Source organism: Amphiura filiformis, chromosome 17 (genome assembly GCF_039555335.1).
Source record: "Amphiura filiformis chromosome 17, Afil_fr2py, whole genome shotgun sequence".
Lineage (NCBI taxonomy): Eukaryota > Metazoa > Echinodermata > Ophiuroidea > Amphilepidida > Amphiuridae > Amphiura > Amphiura filiformis.
The window spans coordinates 58,965,528-58,978,992 of record NC_092644.1 but is presented as its reverse complement, the minus strand read 5'-3'; the positions used below and the strand labels follow the sequence as shown (position 1 = coordinate 58,978,992).

The following is a 13,465-nucleotide window of genomic DNA, read 5'->3' as shown; positions in this document are numbered from 1 at the left end:
ATGATCAACAGAATTAAATATATTAAACATAATTTGTGATCGCATCTGGGAATCGAACCCAGGACTTCAGGTTTACGAGACCTGTACCTTAACCACTTTGCCACAGGAACTTCATGATTAGGCAGGCTGAAATTATAGGTTGAAATTTCATCCTACCTAATCATGATTTCTGCCGTGGTCAAGGCACAGGTCTTGTAAACCTTGAGGTCCTGGGCTTGATTCCCAGGCGGGATCACTTTTGCTATTTGTCTCTTTATTATTTGTGACGGCGAACCTGATGAAAAATTATGTCTATTCCATCTCTTTTATTAATGCATTTGTAAGCTTGTTTTCAAGTAATATTAAGCAGAACATTTATTTTTGCAATTTTAGAATTCGCATATTGGTATTAGTTATACCTGTGGAAGTTGAGAATAAAGGATTTTTAGTACATCAAGGATTTGTGTAAAATATCTCACATAGTCTTTTAAAAAACCCAATACAATCCCCCAAGAAGGTATGGCTATCTGCTTATGAAGAAACCACTTTGGAATTTCGCATGGGGGAAAATATTGGTTGTTTTACCTCAACTTGAACATGTTGAAAATCTTCCAATACAACTGTCCATTCCCATATGTAAAGTTACATGTTACCCTACCTCACTTTATCTTCTCAAAGAATAAAAAGAAGTAGTGGTCATTACACTCTCGAGTCGTATTGATTATAATTAGCGTAGGGGAAATCCCCGTCTTGTGCCGCTCAATTTGAACACTTGAGTTGAAGATGAGCCTGGATTGGGCACTGTGCGATTTTATTATCTGCAGATATTAACTTCGTAAAATCTTCAAGTGTAGTATCAATACAAGTATGTGCTATGGTGTCTTTGCCATTTAATCAGGCATTATTAGGATTTTTTTCCATCAGGAACAATTTTACTGGTCAGCGTCCTTTACTTTTATGTAAGTCTTTACGTTGAGTGTGTTGGTAGGTGTGTGTGGGGGGTGGGTTCTTTTGTAAACATTAGCAAATGAGGACACACAATTCTGAAATCTCTGTGCACTTGTGGACACACAGGAACTGTAGATGTTTGCTACCCTGCACAGTACTTTTTTTAGATCCAAAACCACAAAATCCCAGCGTATGGTCCGCAATGGGATTCCTCACTTAGATAATAAAAGTTAAGCATCCATGGTACAAAGCGTATATAATGTGTGTCAGCAGTTGGATAGTAGACATTCAAAGCAGTGCATTACCGTCAACGTTTGCTGGTGGTTGGTTACACAATATGGTATGGGATGTGTGCCGGGTGTGTGTAGGTTATTTGCAATATTTATTCTTTGGTCCCTCCCTCCCTCCCTTACCCTGCTAAAAATACAATTTTGTTATTTTTTGTGCTTTTATGAAAACTTTCAAACCATAAAATGCCCAAAATTATAAGAAAATATGATTTTCCAGGTTCCCTGCCAATACAAAGAATCATCGTTAAAAATCCCACAGCTCATAAATCCACACACCTCTATTATATGAGTGTGCTCCTTACTACAGAATCAATATGATAAGAAACCTCATTGTATAAAGACTTGACAAACAGAGTGAAGGGTAAAAATAAAAGATTTGAAACCAAAAATGAAGAAATGTTAGTAAAAAGAAAGGAAATGTGTGAAGAAAGGAGGTCATGAGTTGCATTTTGTAGCATCTATATACCTATGTTATCTCACAATACCAGTATGAATACTGCCTGAGGTGGATGAAAACAATCCTGGTTGATTTCAAACATTGAGCAAAGCAATTACATAGCTATATATTTGCGTTGGGGCTTGTTCCGCACACAATCCTCGGGTCTATTTGTTTAGTTATAAATTAATTGTCTGGATATGCGTTGGCTGCGAGTGTGCATGCTATATATATATATGTTAATATTGTAATTTATACTCCGAGATAGTTTCCCTGTATTATTTTAATGTTGAAAAAATTCCAATTTTTTTTTTGTAATTTCACATGAAATTTCCAAGATTTTGATATTCTTTTGAAATTTTGAAACAACCGTAATCTCTTAACCCTGAGGCTTTCAGTGTTATCACACAAAACAACCTTTCAAAGTGATAAATAAACACTGTATTTATTTTTACACATACACAGATACCCACCTCTATACACATAGATTCACACCCCTCCCGAATTGTGTTTCAAGCGGGGACACCCCACCCCTTTACACCCCATATGTTTAAACACCAGCAACCAAGGAGTGAGGGTGTTGATCCCCCTGTTGAGGTTTAACTCTCTAACTGCAGACACACATGTTTGAGGTTTTTCATCTTACCTTAGACACAGTTGAGTTTTCAATATCCAATTGCGGACTGACCCTATGCACCAGCGCTTAGCTGTGGTCATTGCGTTTATATTCCAGTTGAAGTCCATACACCCCCTATGGAAGACATGACCTTAATCTTCTAGGTATAAGGCCCTCAGAAAACTGGCATGCTTTATACACTCTCACAAATATTTTTCCAGGATATTTTGAAATTTCTTTCATCCTACTGACATTTGCAGCACCTACTAGCTTCAGAAGCTCATAAAGGTAAAACATTCTGGTAATTGATTTTGCATTGTGCTTCTGCAGGCCCTGATTATATCTTGGAGAGGAAGAAAACTGATGTGCTCTCCCACAACACACCCACCACACACATTTTTCCATGTTTTGAAAATTTGTTCATTCTACTAAATCAAAGTTTGCAACACCTACATGTTCTTATTTCAGTGTGACATTGTAAGATATTCACCCAACTGATTTTACATTGTTCTCCTGCAGGCCCTGATTACATCTTGGAGAAAGAAGATGAACCTGGTGTGTCGCTAGATCTGGACAAAAAACTGAGTGATTGCAATACGATGTGTTTCCTTATGGTCAGAGAACACAGTAAGTATACAACTACTATAGGTTAAATACCACTAATTATGTATTACACAGGTTTCAATGGGAAAATGCCTAATTTCGGGTGGAATTTTCTCATATTCAGAACTCTCACAGTTCAATGCCACTAATATCAGGTGAAACTATATGATTTAGATGCCAAATGATCAAAAATTCAACATAGGTTGACCTGAGACTTTTCTTGTTTTATCACACTGAACCGTAAACACCTTAAAATGACAGTGCGCCCTCAAAGCTGAAAGTTACAATATGATTGGGCGAATATTTACTAAAAACCGAAGCCGTGCGTATGAATTTTGGTATTATTACGACAAAAATGTCATATAATGAGAGAAAATGTACCATTTTGAAGCATCAAACTCTAAAAAGTACTTTTTTGGCTATATAACTTGATCAATTTCAGTGATTTTAATGCAGTCTTTTCGAATGCCATGAAAACAAATAGTTACTCGTCGTATTTCAATGTATCGCCCAGGCCTATTAGTGGTATTTAACCTATAGAGAACCATGTCTTCCCATTATTCTTCATTTCAGTCTTTTTATATAGTCTATATAAGATGCAGAATAAGATGGGCTACACAAATGTTTGGATTCTGATGCCTATTTCTCAACTTATGTCCAAATCAATCACCCAGTAAATTTTTTATGGGACACCCTGTATATCATGTGTATTGCATAAAACATAACATGTAAATAACCTGCTCTGAATGTGTACATTGCTATCTTCAGTCTCTACTGCTAGTGCTGTACCATGCCGAATATGATAGCCATGCCTGTGCAATAAAAGTACGAAGTTCTTTATTTTATCTTCATTTTGACTACTTTCATGTTTGCCATTTGTCTTCAGTAGCTCATCTATACTACTTCCAAAAATGCACAAATCTGAATTTTGATGAATTTTAGGATTTTTTTTGGTTCAGGAAATTGCTGAATATGCCTTTAACCATCTACCAAAATGAAGTTAATTTTGAAGTTAGCATATCTGATGCCTCTAAATGTTACTAATAATTTACAAACGTTACCGCTGTCTGTTGTAGTTGAAAACATATTACAAACTGTGACCTTGAACATGTTGTGATGAATCGGTTGCGTGATACCAACAATGAATTGGATTCGTTTGAATCATAAAGGTCATATCAAATTTTAAAATAACATCTTGTTTTTTACTAATCTTCAACTTACAAATTAGTATTGACTGCCAGTTGTATAAACCATGCCCTTTTTGAATTGGATATCACATTACATATAAATAATCAATAATCATAAATATCGAGACATCAAGTAAAGAAGACCTTGTATTTGAAAGCAATTAGCAATTGTATAAATGATTAGATATTGTTTATTAATCACGTTGACTGTTTTGCATCCTATTGTTCATTTCCCGTCGTTTTCCTGCTAGAATAATTTCACCACAATATCCGCTTGACATAAAAAAATGAATCAAAAACAACACATTGGATAAAAAAATGTGAGGCCCTTGTACTTTGAGATTTAATTTGATTCATATCTTGTGTAATTGGTAGCCATACATGTTTGTACATGTTCATACTTACGGATAAAGAAAATATGAAACCAGAATACAAAATCATCAACTACAAAATGTTAGGTTTTTATTCAAGAAGACAATGTTGTCAAGGTTGCCAAACCCGCGATTTGGTAGTCCAATTGGGCAATTTTTGAAGATTTTTCCCACGACTTTGAACTATTTCCTGTCCCATGCAAACCATGAATAAGAAAAGATTGGGTGACTTTTCAACATTGGTTCCTGCAACTTTCGGTATTTTACTGTCCCATAAAAACCAATGGTTAAGAGAAAAATTGGGTGACTTGGGTAACTATTTGACCTGCAATTTGGGCTGAAATGTTTTGGCAACCCTGAATGATATCACCAGAGAAGGTCATCCGTACTTAAACTTTTCAGTTCCAAGGTTCATTATGTTTGTAGGAATCTGAGATTCATTCATTAATTTCATTCGGCTGCGAAGCTGGCGACTACAAACTTTCTCCATGCACTACGATTTGATGCCAAAGTGGTAATGGCATCTGGCAGCAGAAAGTCATTGAAGTCCCCCAATAGTCCTTGCACACAAGACAAGCAGGATGTCCCCTGCCTTCCAGGTCCTCCTTCACCATGCAATGGGGCACAGAGTGTACACCCTCCGCCTCCAAATGGCTCATCCCCCTGCATCCTCAAGATATGTCCCAGGAATCATAGTTGTTGTGATTTGACAGAGCTGATAAGAGGCACAGCATTGGTGATGGTATAGACCCTTTCATTACTAACATGGTCAGTGTGCTTGATGTTCAGCATTATCCTGTAACATGATGTACCAAAAGCATTGATCTTATTTTCCATGTCAGTAGATACCACCAGGACTCACAGCCATAGAGCAATACTGTAACACAAGTGGTGTGAAAAAGCTTGACTCCTGCTGCAATAGTGACCGCTGGACCTCCCCACAGATGCTCCAGTTCCAAAATGCATACCATGCAAGTGCCTTCCATTGGGAGAAGTCACTGGTGCCAGAGCCCATCATGGAACCAAGATATTTAAAATCGGTGACATACTTGATGGAATTTGAGAAAAGGCTCATTATTAGTCCATATTCCCAGAACACAGAAGGCTTTGGTTCAACTCCAGAATTAGGGTATTTTGTGTTGACTTTGGCTCAAAATCAAAATCTCTGAAGCAAGAATCAATGGTTGATTTTCTTTAAAGTATCCTACCCAAATTTGAGTGTATTTTGGTTCAAATGCTATCAAGATGGAAAAGTCACCTTCTCTTTTGACATTTTTTATACAAAAATTCATTTTTGAGGATTTTAGGCCATGATATGAAACGTTTTGTCTTCTTTAAGAATTTGAAGACTCAAAGAATTTAAAACAAATCACAACAACAAATGAATCAAAACAGAATAAAACAAAACAAAAATTAATAAACAAATAAAACCAAAAATAAAAAAACAATACAAATCAAATCAAACCAAACCAAACACATTTCAAATTAGCAAAGAAATAAAAGGCACAGAAAAGAAAAAGGCTAACAGCAGAATTAGCAGTCATACAATGGCATTGTTGCATGTCAAAATGTTTTTTTGAAGACATACCCTAGTGAAACCAGATATACATTACCAACTATTCCCAATCTAACAATTAGAATCAGGTTTTAAAGTTGTATTTTCTATTCTTGTACCAGTTTAAGTATAGTTGTTAGAGATAAAAGGCACATTAGAATAATGCAGATACAGTGTTTACCTATTGTACTTGTCTTCAAGTGGTAATGAAAGACTTATATCAAATCTAATGTTATTGTTGTGTAGTATCATTGAACATGCCCTAATTGCATAAACATTTAAAAAAAAAAAAAAAGTACACTTTTCCTTTCAATTTGTTGCCAAAAACTGAAGTCGAGAGAAAACTGGTAAGGATTTCAGGAAAAGCCTGGGGCATGCCCTTGTGGCTGCATCGGCTAATGCCCTGTTAATGTGAAATCCAAATTGCCGCTAACTCAACAAGGAAGGAAAAAAACTAAACTAAGGGAGTACCCTCGTCATAAAACTCGCCTGACATTTTACCCATCAGTAATAACTCTTTCATTCAATTTATCTGTGCAAACAAGACAATCAGTCGGTTTCTAACGAGATACCAGGAGAACTCGGTCAGCGGGTTAACGACAAAAATGCCCGATAAATGAAAAATAACTCGCTACACCACTCAGCAACATTAAATCATTACGGAGCTGTCGTACGACATCACCACTCGGTGATGTTTTAAATGAAGCTGACAGGGTGGAGCATTAAATATTAGAAAATTTACCGGGGATTTGTTTTGCACATTAACCTGTTGTATTGCCATCTTACTATGATTTATTATTCTCTGTGTGCAACCACTGTGTAAAGACTATGACTGTTATTACCTGCTACCTGGTTATTTTTGAGATGATGTGGTGTATGGTAAATTCTGGTTTGAGACGGGCATAGAAATGATGGATAAAATTGTGTTTGTACACTAGCGATGTGAGGGTTAAGCATTTAGAAATGAGTGGTATCTACATGTATGATCATGCATCAGTATAATCAAATAAATCAGGAAGAATCCTAAATGGAATCGTAAACTAGACTCACTCGGCCAATATAGCAAACTCGGTGTACGGGATAATATGATTGGTTAAATCATAATGCCATCAACAATACCGATTTCCTGCGTGGAACTCACTTCAATCGCAGGGCACTGTTGCTTCTTGAGAGTGGCAATGTTGTGTTTTTTATATGTGTATTCTATTTTTATGAAAAGAAGAAAGAGTTGTGTAGGAGATCGCCTTGTGGTATCAATATACAATACAATCAACCCGACTTCGCATTTGCTTTTATCCTCAATAATATGAATGGTGCACAGTAGCAAGGAAATATGAGGTTTATGACTCCAGGGGGCTTGCCGGCCGGGGAATGAAAAGAGAAGAGCAAAGAGAGAGTCGCAAAATTGTTACTTTATGAGAGTATTATCCACGCTAAGCGATTCATGTTGGATGAAGAAATTGGCCAATATTCGGGATGGATTTTTGTTGAAAAGCAGTCAAAGAGGACAATGATTTGTTTCTGGGGTTTAATGTGATCAAGTCAAGTCAGTACTGTGTACAGGGTTGCTAAACCTGCGATTGGTAGCCCAATTGGGCGACTTTGGAAGATTTTCCTCTGCGACTTTGTCCCATAGAAACCAATGGTTAGGAAAAATTTGGGTGACTTTTGAACATTGGCTCCTATGACTTTCGGTAGTTTCTAGTCCCATAGAAACCAGTTGTTAAGAGAAAAATTGGGCGACTTTTCAATTTTTTGGGCTGAAATTTCTTCTGGCAACCCTGGCAGTGTATGTAGATTGGGGGAAGCCAGGCAGAATTTGTTTGCAAGGGATAGGACTGGGAGAGAGAGAGAGAGAGGGGGGAGAGAGAAATGGAATAGAATAAGCATATTTGACACAGTTTTTGGTCAAATTACTTCTGTCCTTTCTTTGCAAAACATAAATAAGTAAATTACGTGTGAACATGCATACATGGTAGAAACTAGAGGGAAAATTGTATTTTTTTGTATACTTGGTAGCTCAAAGCAGTTACCTAACCTATCGTCTGCTTAGAAATATGGAATTTGAAAATGTACTTGATATTTTAAACCATTTAGTTGTAGTATGGGAATTTACCAAAAGGAGGGTTCCAACATTATTTGTATCATAAGTTATCTTTCTGCAAGTAAGAATGATTTCAAAACAAAGTAAATATTTATCGAAAAGAAACAAATGTCTCGTATAACAGCCATTTATTAACAGGCTACAGTATGAGGATATTACTACTGAAAATTACAGGCTTTGACTAGTGAAAATTACAAGTAAGATACACACCACTTTCCTGAGGATGTATAGAACAGTTGTCAGGGGAGTGATTTAAAATGAACATGTAAAATGGCAGGTGAGCTACACACCACTCTCCTGGAGAAGTTTAGGAGAGCAGTCAGGAGAGTGATTTCAACTGAACATCACTGAGTTTTAAAACTTGTAAGTGAGCCACACATCACTCTCCTGAAGAAGTTTAGGAGAGCTGTCAGGAGAGTGATTTTAATTGAACATAACTGTGTTTTAAAAATTGTAAGTGAGCCACACATCACTCTGCTGAGGATGTTTAGGAGAGCTGTCAGGAGAGTGATTTCAATTGAACATAACTGTGTTTTAAAAATTGTAAGTGAGTCACACATCACTCTGCTGAAGATGTTTAGGAGAATTGTCAGGAGAGTGATTACTCTCATTGGAGCCCTGTAGTCTCCAGTATGATAACCACATCGAAATTAGACTGGGGTGAGATGCCAAGAAATACAACAGTTTTTGTGTAACTGAAAATAATAATACAAAAACAAATAAACAATGAAAACTTCATTTTGCCATATCTAAAATCCATGATCAGTCACTTATCTTGTATTGATGCCCAAATGGGTAATGCCATGCCAGTTGAGTGAATAAGTCTGTTTTTACTTGATTTTAATCATTAAGATATTAATAAATATAGTGAATGTTATCTAAATTCATATGCTCATCTCAGAGAGTAATTTGAAAAGGGACATTGTTGTTGTTTAGAATATACACATTAATTACATATTACACAATTCAAAACCTGTCATTAGATCTTTTTTATTCTATTGATTATTATACAACTTAGAGTCAACACTACATCCACATTATTGCAATGTTGATTACCTCATATCAATACAAGGTAAATGTCCTCATGTTATCTGTCTAAATGTTATCGCCGTTTCTCTATACACGGGATTGCGGAACCTAAATGAAACAACATTTCTAGGGTTCTAAGTGTACTGCATACAAGGAATGTTAATATTTTGCCAGGATTTGTACATTGTATCTACTCTATGTAGAAGATGAGAGAGGTGAGTTAGATAGCAAGAGAGAGTGAGCAAAAGGAAGTGAGACAGAGACCGACATGGGAGAGAGAGGAAGAGGGAGAGAGAGAGGAAGAGGGAGAGAGAGAAAAATATCTAGTGGTGGTAACCAATTAAGGTGTTGATAATTTAAATTCTGGAGAGAGGGAGGTAAGAGGAGTTAATTAAGGCGAGTGAGATGACAGGGGCCATATTTTACAAACACTTATAGGAAATGAGTCAACAAAGCCAATAATTGCATTTATATTTCTATGGTTTTGTGGTTCTTGAGTTAAGGGCTGGGGTATGAACGTTTGGACAGTATTTATTTTGGGACATTAGAGCACATCAGACATATCGAATTGCATTCTGAATACGAAGAAAGTCATTCTGATATCAAATAATTTTGATTTTTGGAAATTACGCAATTTAATACACATTTTATGGCAAATCATTAAAAATTGATATTTTTATATTTAACAGTACTAAGTAAACTTTACAAATCTGATGATTTATACTTAATGTGTATGTAGGTGGGATGAAAAGCCGATGATCAATTGAAAATTTTGAACTTTCGTATTGAAGATATAGATTTTTTCCTAAAACACCAAAAAAAATTAGGTCTTTTGGGAAAAAATCCATATCTTCAATATGAAAGGTCAAAATTTTCAATTGACCGTCGGCATTTCCTCCCTGCTACATACACTTTAAGAATATATCATTAGATTTATATAATTTACTTGAGGACTGTTATATATCAAAAATTGAAAAATATCATTTTTTATAATTTGTCATAAAATTTGTATTATATTGTGATTTTCAAAAATGAAAATTATTTGATATCAGAAAGACATGCTTCAGATTCAGAATGCAATTCGATAGGTCTGAGGTGCTCTCATGTCCCACAAAAAATACTGTCGAAACACAATAAACGCTCATTTTAGATCCCTTAAGGCCAATAATATATCACAACAAAAGCTTATGGCATTTTTCCCCTCCCGAGAAAAACCATGCACATGTGGTGGAAATGATACCACTTATATCAAGCTTTGGGATCTCCTTTATAGAACCCATGCTATCCCTCTTGTATGTCAGCTTTATTTGTCTCAATATATGAGTGCAAACACTGTTAGGTCATGCTCTCATCCGACCCACCTTGAAGTGTTTGAAGTAGTAATTTTAAGATGTGGAAGAGGGAGAGAGATGGGGGAAGGGAGAAAGAGAGGAGAGGGGGAAGAGAGAGAGTGTGAAAGAGAGAAAGGAGGAGGAGAGAGAGAATTATCTAGTGGTGGAATCAATTAAGGTGTTAATAAAATTGTGTAAGATCTAAGATGTGTCTCATCCTTCATCAAGAATTAGTGTCAAAGCCATTACCGCTTGACAGGCTGGAAATATGACATTTATATGACTGTGATAATCTATGGATTACTTAAATTAACCCAGTAGAAATGAAAGATTGCTCCATAAATGTGGCTTCAGGGTGGGGGTAAGGAAGGGAATTTGGTGGCAAATTATTTTAGGCATTTGATTTCCCCCTTTATATTAATTTATATAAAAAGGTTGTTTCAGATTGTGATAATTGAATGTTGTATTCTTAAAATTGTCTTGAAAATTCTTTTAGGGGTAAAAAATTGGTAATTTTCCAGTTTACAACACGGTGTATCTAGTGATCAAAAGGCAAAATGAAAGGCGCATGGTCCGATTTCTTTTCAATCCAAATATGTACTTCAACCACATTCATTTACATGGTTAATGATTAAAAAATGAAACAAGATTCCATTGATATCAAAATGACCATATTGCTGATTCATAGCCTGGAATAAGCAGTAGTGAATCTGCAAAACCTAAGTCCTACAATTTATTATTTAGGAAATCCACAGTTCGGGCCCGTCGCTAGACCAGTTGGATGGGGTGGTGTACAGCCTTTCCTTTTTTTGCCACCGGATATATTCCAATTTTTACTGTCTACAATTGTTGTGAATTGTTGACCCCAATTTGTTCGCCAGGGTGCTCAAAAGTGAGATAACTTACTTTCTAATTTTTATTTTTTAATTAGTAACTACATTTTAAAACCAAATATTGCATTACAACATCCCATGACACCCGCAGCTCACATCTAACATTTATACAATGCATTGAAATTTGCTGACAAACACCTGATATTGCTGACAACATTTAATTTTTTGCAGAAAACCCTAGGCGTTGGGGGTGTCTCGCCCCATACCCCACTAGCTATGGCCCTGTACAGTTCCCTCTGAATGCCGCCATATTTCTTGACTGCTACTTCTTCCATGGAAGAGATTTAGGATTGGTGATGTTAGTGTGGCACAGCCGTACAGTCATCATTCCAAAGCTTTTGTATGTGATCAAATTATACCTGTGTATTGGTGTAATAATCTATCCATGAGATTATGAGTATCTTATACTCATTGATGTTGCTTACATTAAGTTGATTCCCAATACATCAGTTGTTTATTATAGTCAAAGTTCTGTAAACACACACAAGCCAAATTTGACATGCCAGCGAGATTTGGTTCAAATTACTCTAAACAATGCCAAGCTGATATTAAGTTATATTTAATTGTCTTGGATGTCATAGGGTAGTTCGGAGAGTTGATGTAGACTAATAAATTGAACTAACACAAAAGCAGACAACATGTATCATAATGCGTACTCCTGTGCTACATGCTTCTGCATAAACAGAACCATGAGTGTTGTCTTTTATGTAAAGAATTTGAATGGGAAAATTACAAAGCCCTCCTTCTTGAATTGGCAAATCAAAATGCTGGCCTGTAAGTGAGGGGGTGTGGGATGCGACATACCCATCCAAATCTACCACAGGGCTACTTTTTGTGAACATACATATAAATGTACCCAAAAAGGTTCCAATTTGGAAGAAAAACTCACAAGGACATTGTTTTTAAGTGCAAATGTTTAAAAAGACCCAACATTTTGGGAGTTTAAATCTGCTATAAACATGCCAGCTGATTTGTTTTTACAAAAAAAGGTCCACAAAATTGTCATGAATCCTCCTCCCCCCCCCCTAAAAAAGAAGAAAAACCAGCACCAAAACCAAAAAATGGCATCACAATTTTGTGAATTGGCTGATGTGATAGATTTCTTTGTCATATATCAGGATGTTGTCACAGATATGAAAGGGGGATGCAGCCTTCTCAGTCAGTAGGCCTACTCTTGCTTGCCCATGTGAGTCCCCCATGATCTCAGTTGAGTTTACTCATGTCTATGGAGAGAGTTCAGATTTTGTCCCTACACTATGTTTGTCCCTCTGCTGCCCCCTCATAATAAATCCCTAGATATGGGATTAGAAAATCTTTAGACATGGGCACATCCATATTTTGAAAAATAGTTAAAAAGTGGCAAAACTTTTACAGAAAATCCTTAGGCATGGATCTGCCTAAAATTGGCAAATTGTTTTAAAAGAGCCATATTTGACAGTTTTTGTAATTAAAATGACCCGTAGAAAATGGGGTATGGTTTTGAAGCACAGGTAGCACACCCATCAAAATATGATTTAAGGGAGTGTTCATTAATACTTTGGTGGGGTGGGCTGGTCTTCCTCAAATTTTTCGCCCGAAAACTTTTTTGACCCCCCCTCGATGGACCGCTAAACTTTTTTTTTTCTTTCTTTTGACAGACAAAACTTTTTTGACCCCCCCCCCTCTCATTATCGTATAACAAACATTATACTTAATAGTGTTGTTTCCAGAGGTGTGGTATCTGGGTCACATGTCATTGAGGGAGGAAAATGTTTGAAACATTCCCGGTGGGACAATTGCGCATGTAATACAAGCACACGGAATTTTTCATTTTATACTTAATTTAGATTTATCCCAAATCAGGGTGTTTATCTGATTTTAGAATATTTATTTGGAGTTTCTGTCATGGGCAAATTTTTTGCCATATTGGAGCTTGAATGGTCAAATATTGTTTTTGGTCAAATATGGTCAAATATGAGATTAATTTGGTCAAAATCACACACACGTACAGAGGCATCAGTTTTGGCCCCCTAAGACCATTGGCACCTAGGCCTGTGGCCACTCTGCCCTATGGTAAATCTACCAACGGGCCTATGTGAACAAAATAATTCTGCAATGAGAAATATTAAACTGTAGTGTGCAGT

General features: G+C 36.3%; 1 protein-coding gene across 2 annotated transcripts in view; it reads left to right on the top strand.

The window, feature by feature from the left end:
- LOC140138064 (target of rapamycin complex 2 subunit MAPKAP1-like) overlaps positions 1 to 13,465 on the top strand; it is a 90,268-nt gene that overhangs the window by 59,442 nt on the left and 17,361 nt on the right. For both annotated transcript variants that reach the window (XM_072159910.1, XM_072159908.1), the window contains exon 8: positions 2,789 to 2,896. In XM_072159910.1, coding sequence (XP_072016011.1) covers positions 2,789 to 2,896 — 108 coding nt within the window. The remainder of the gene's footprint in view (positions 1 to 2,788; positions 2,897 to 13,465) is intronic.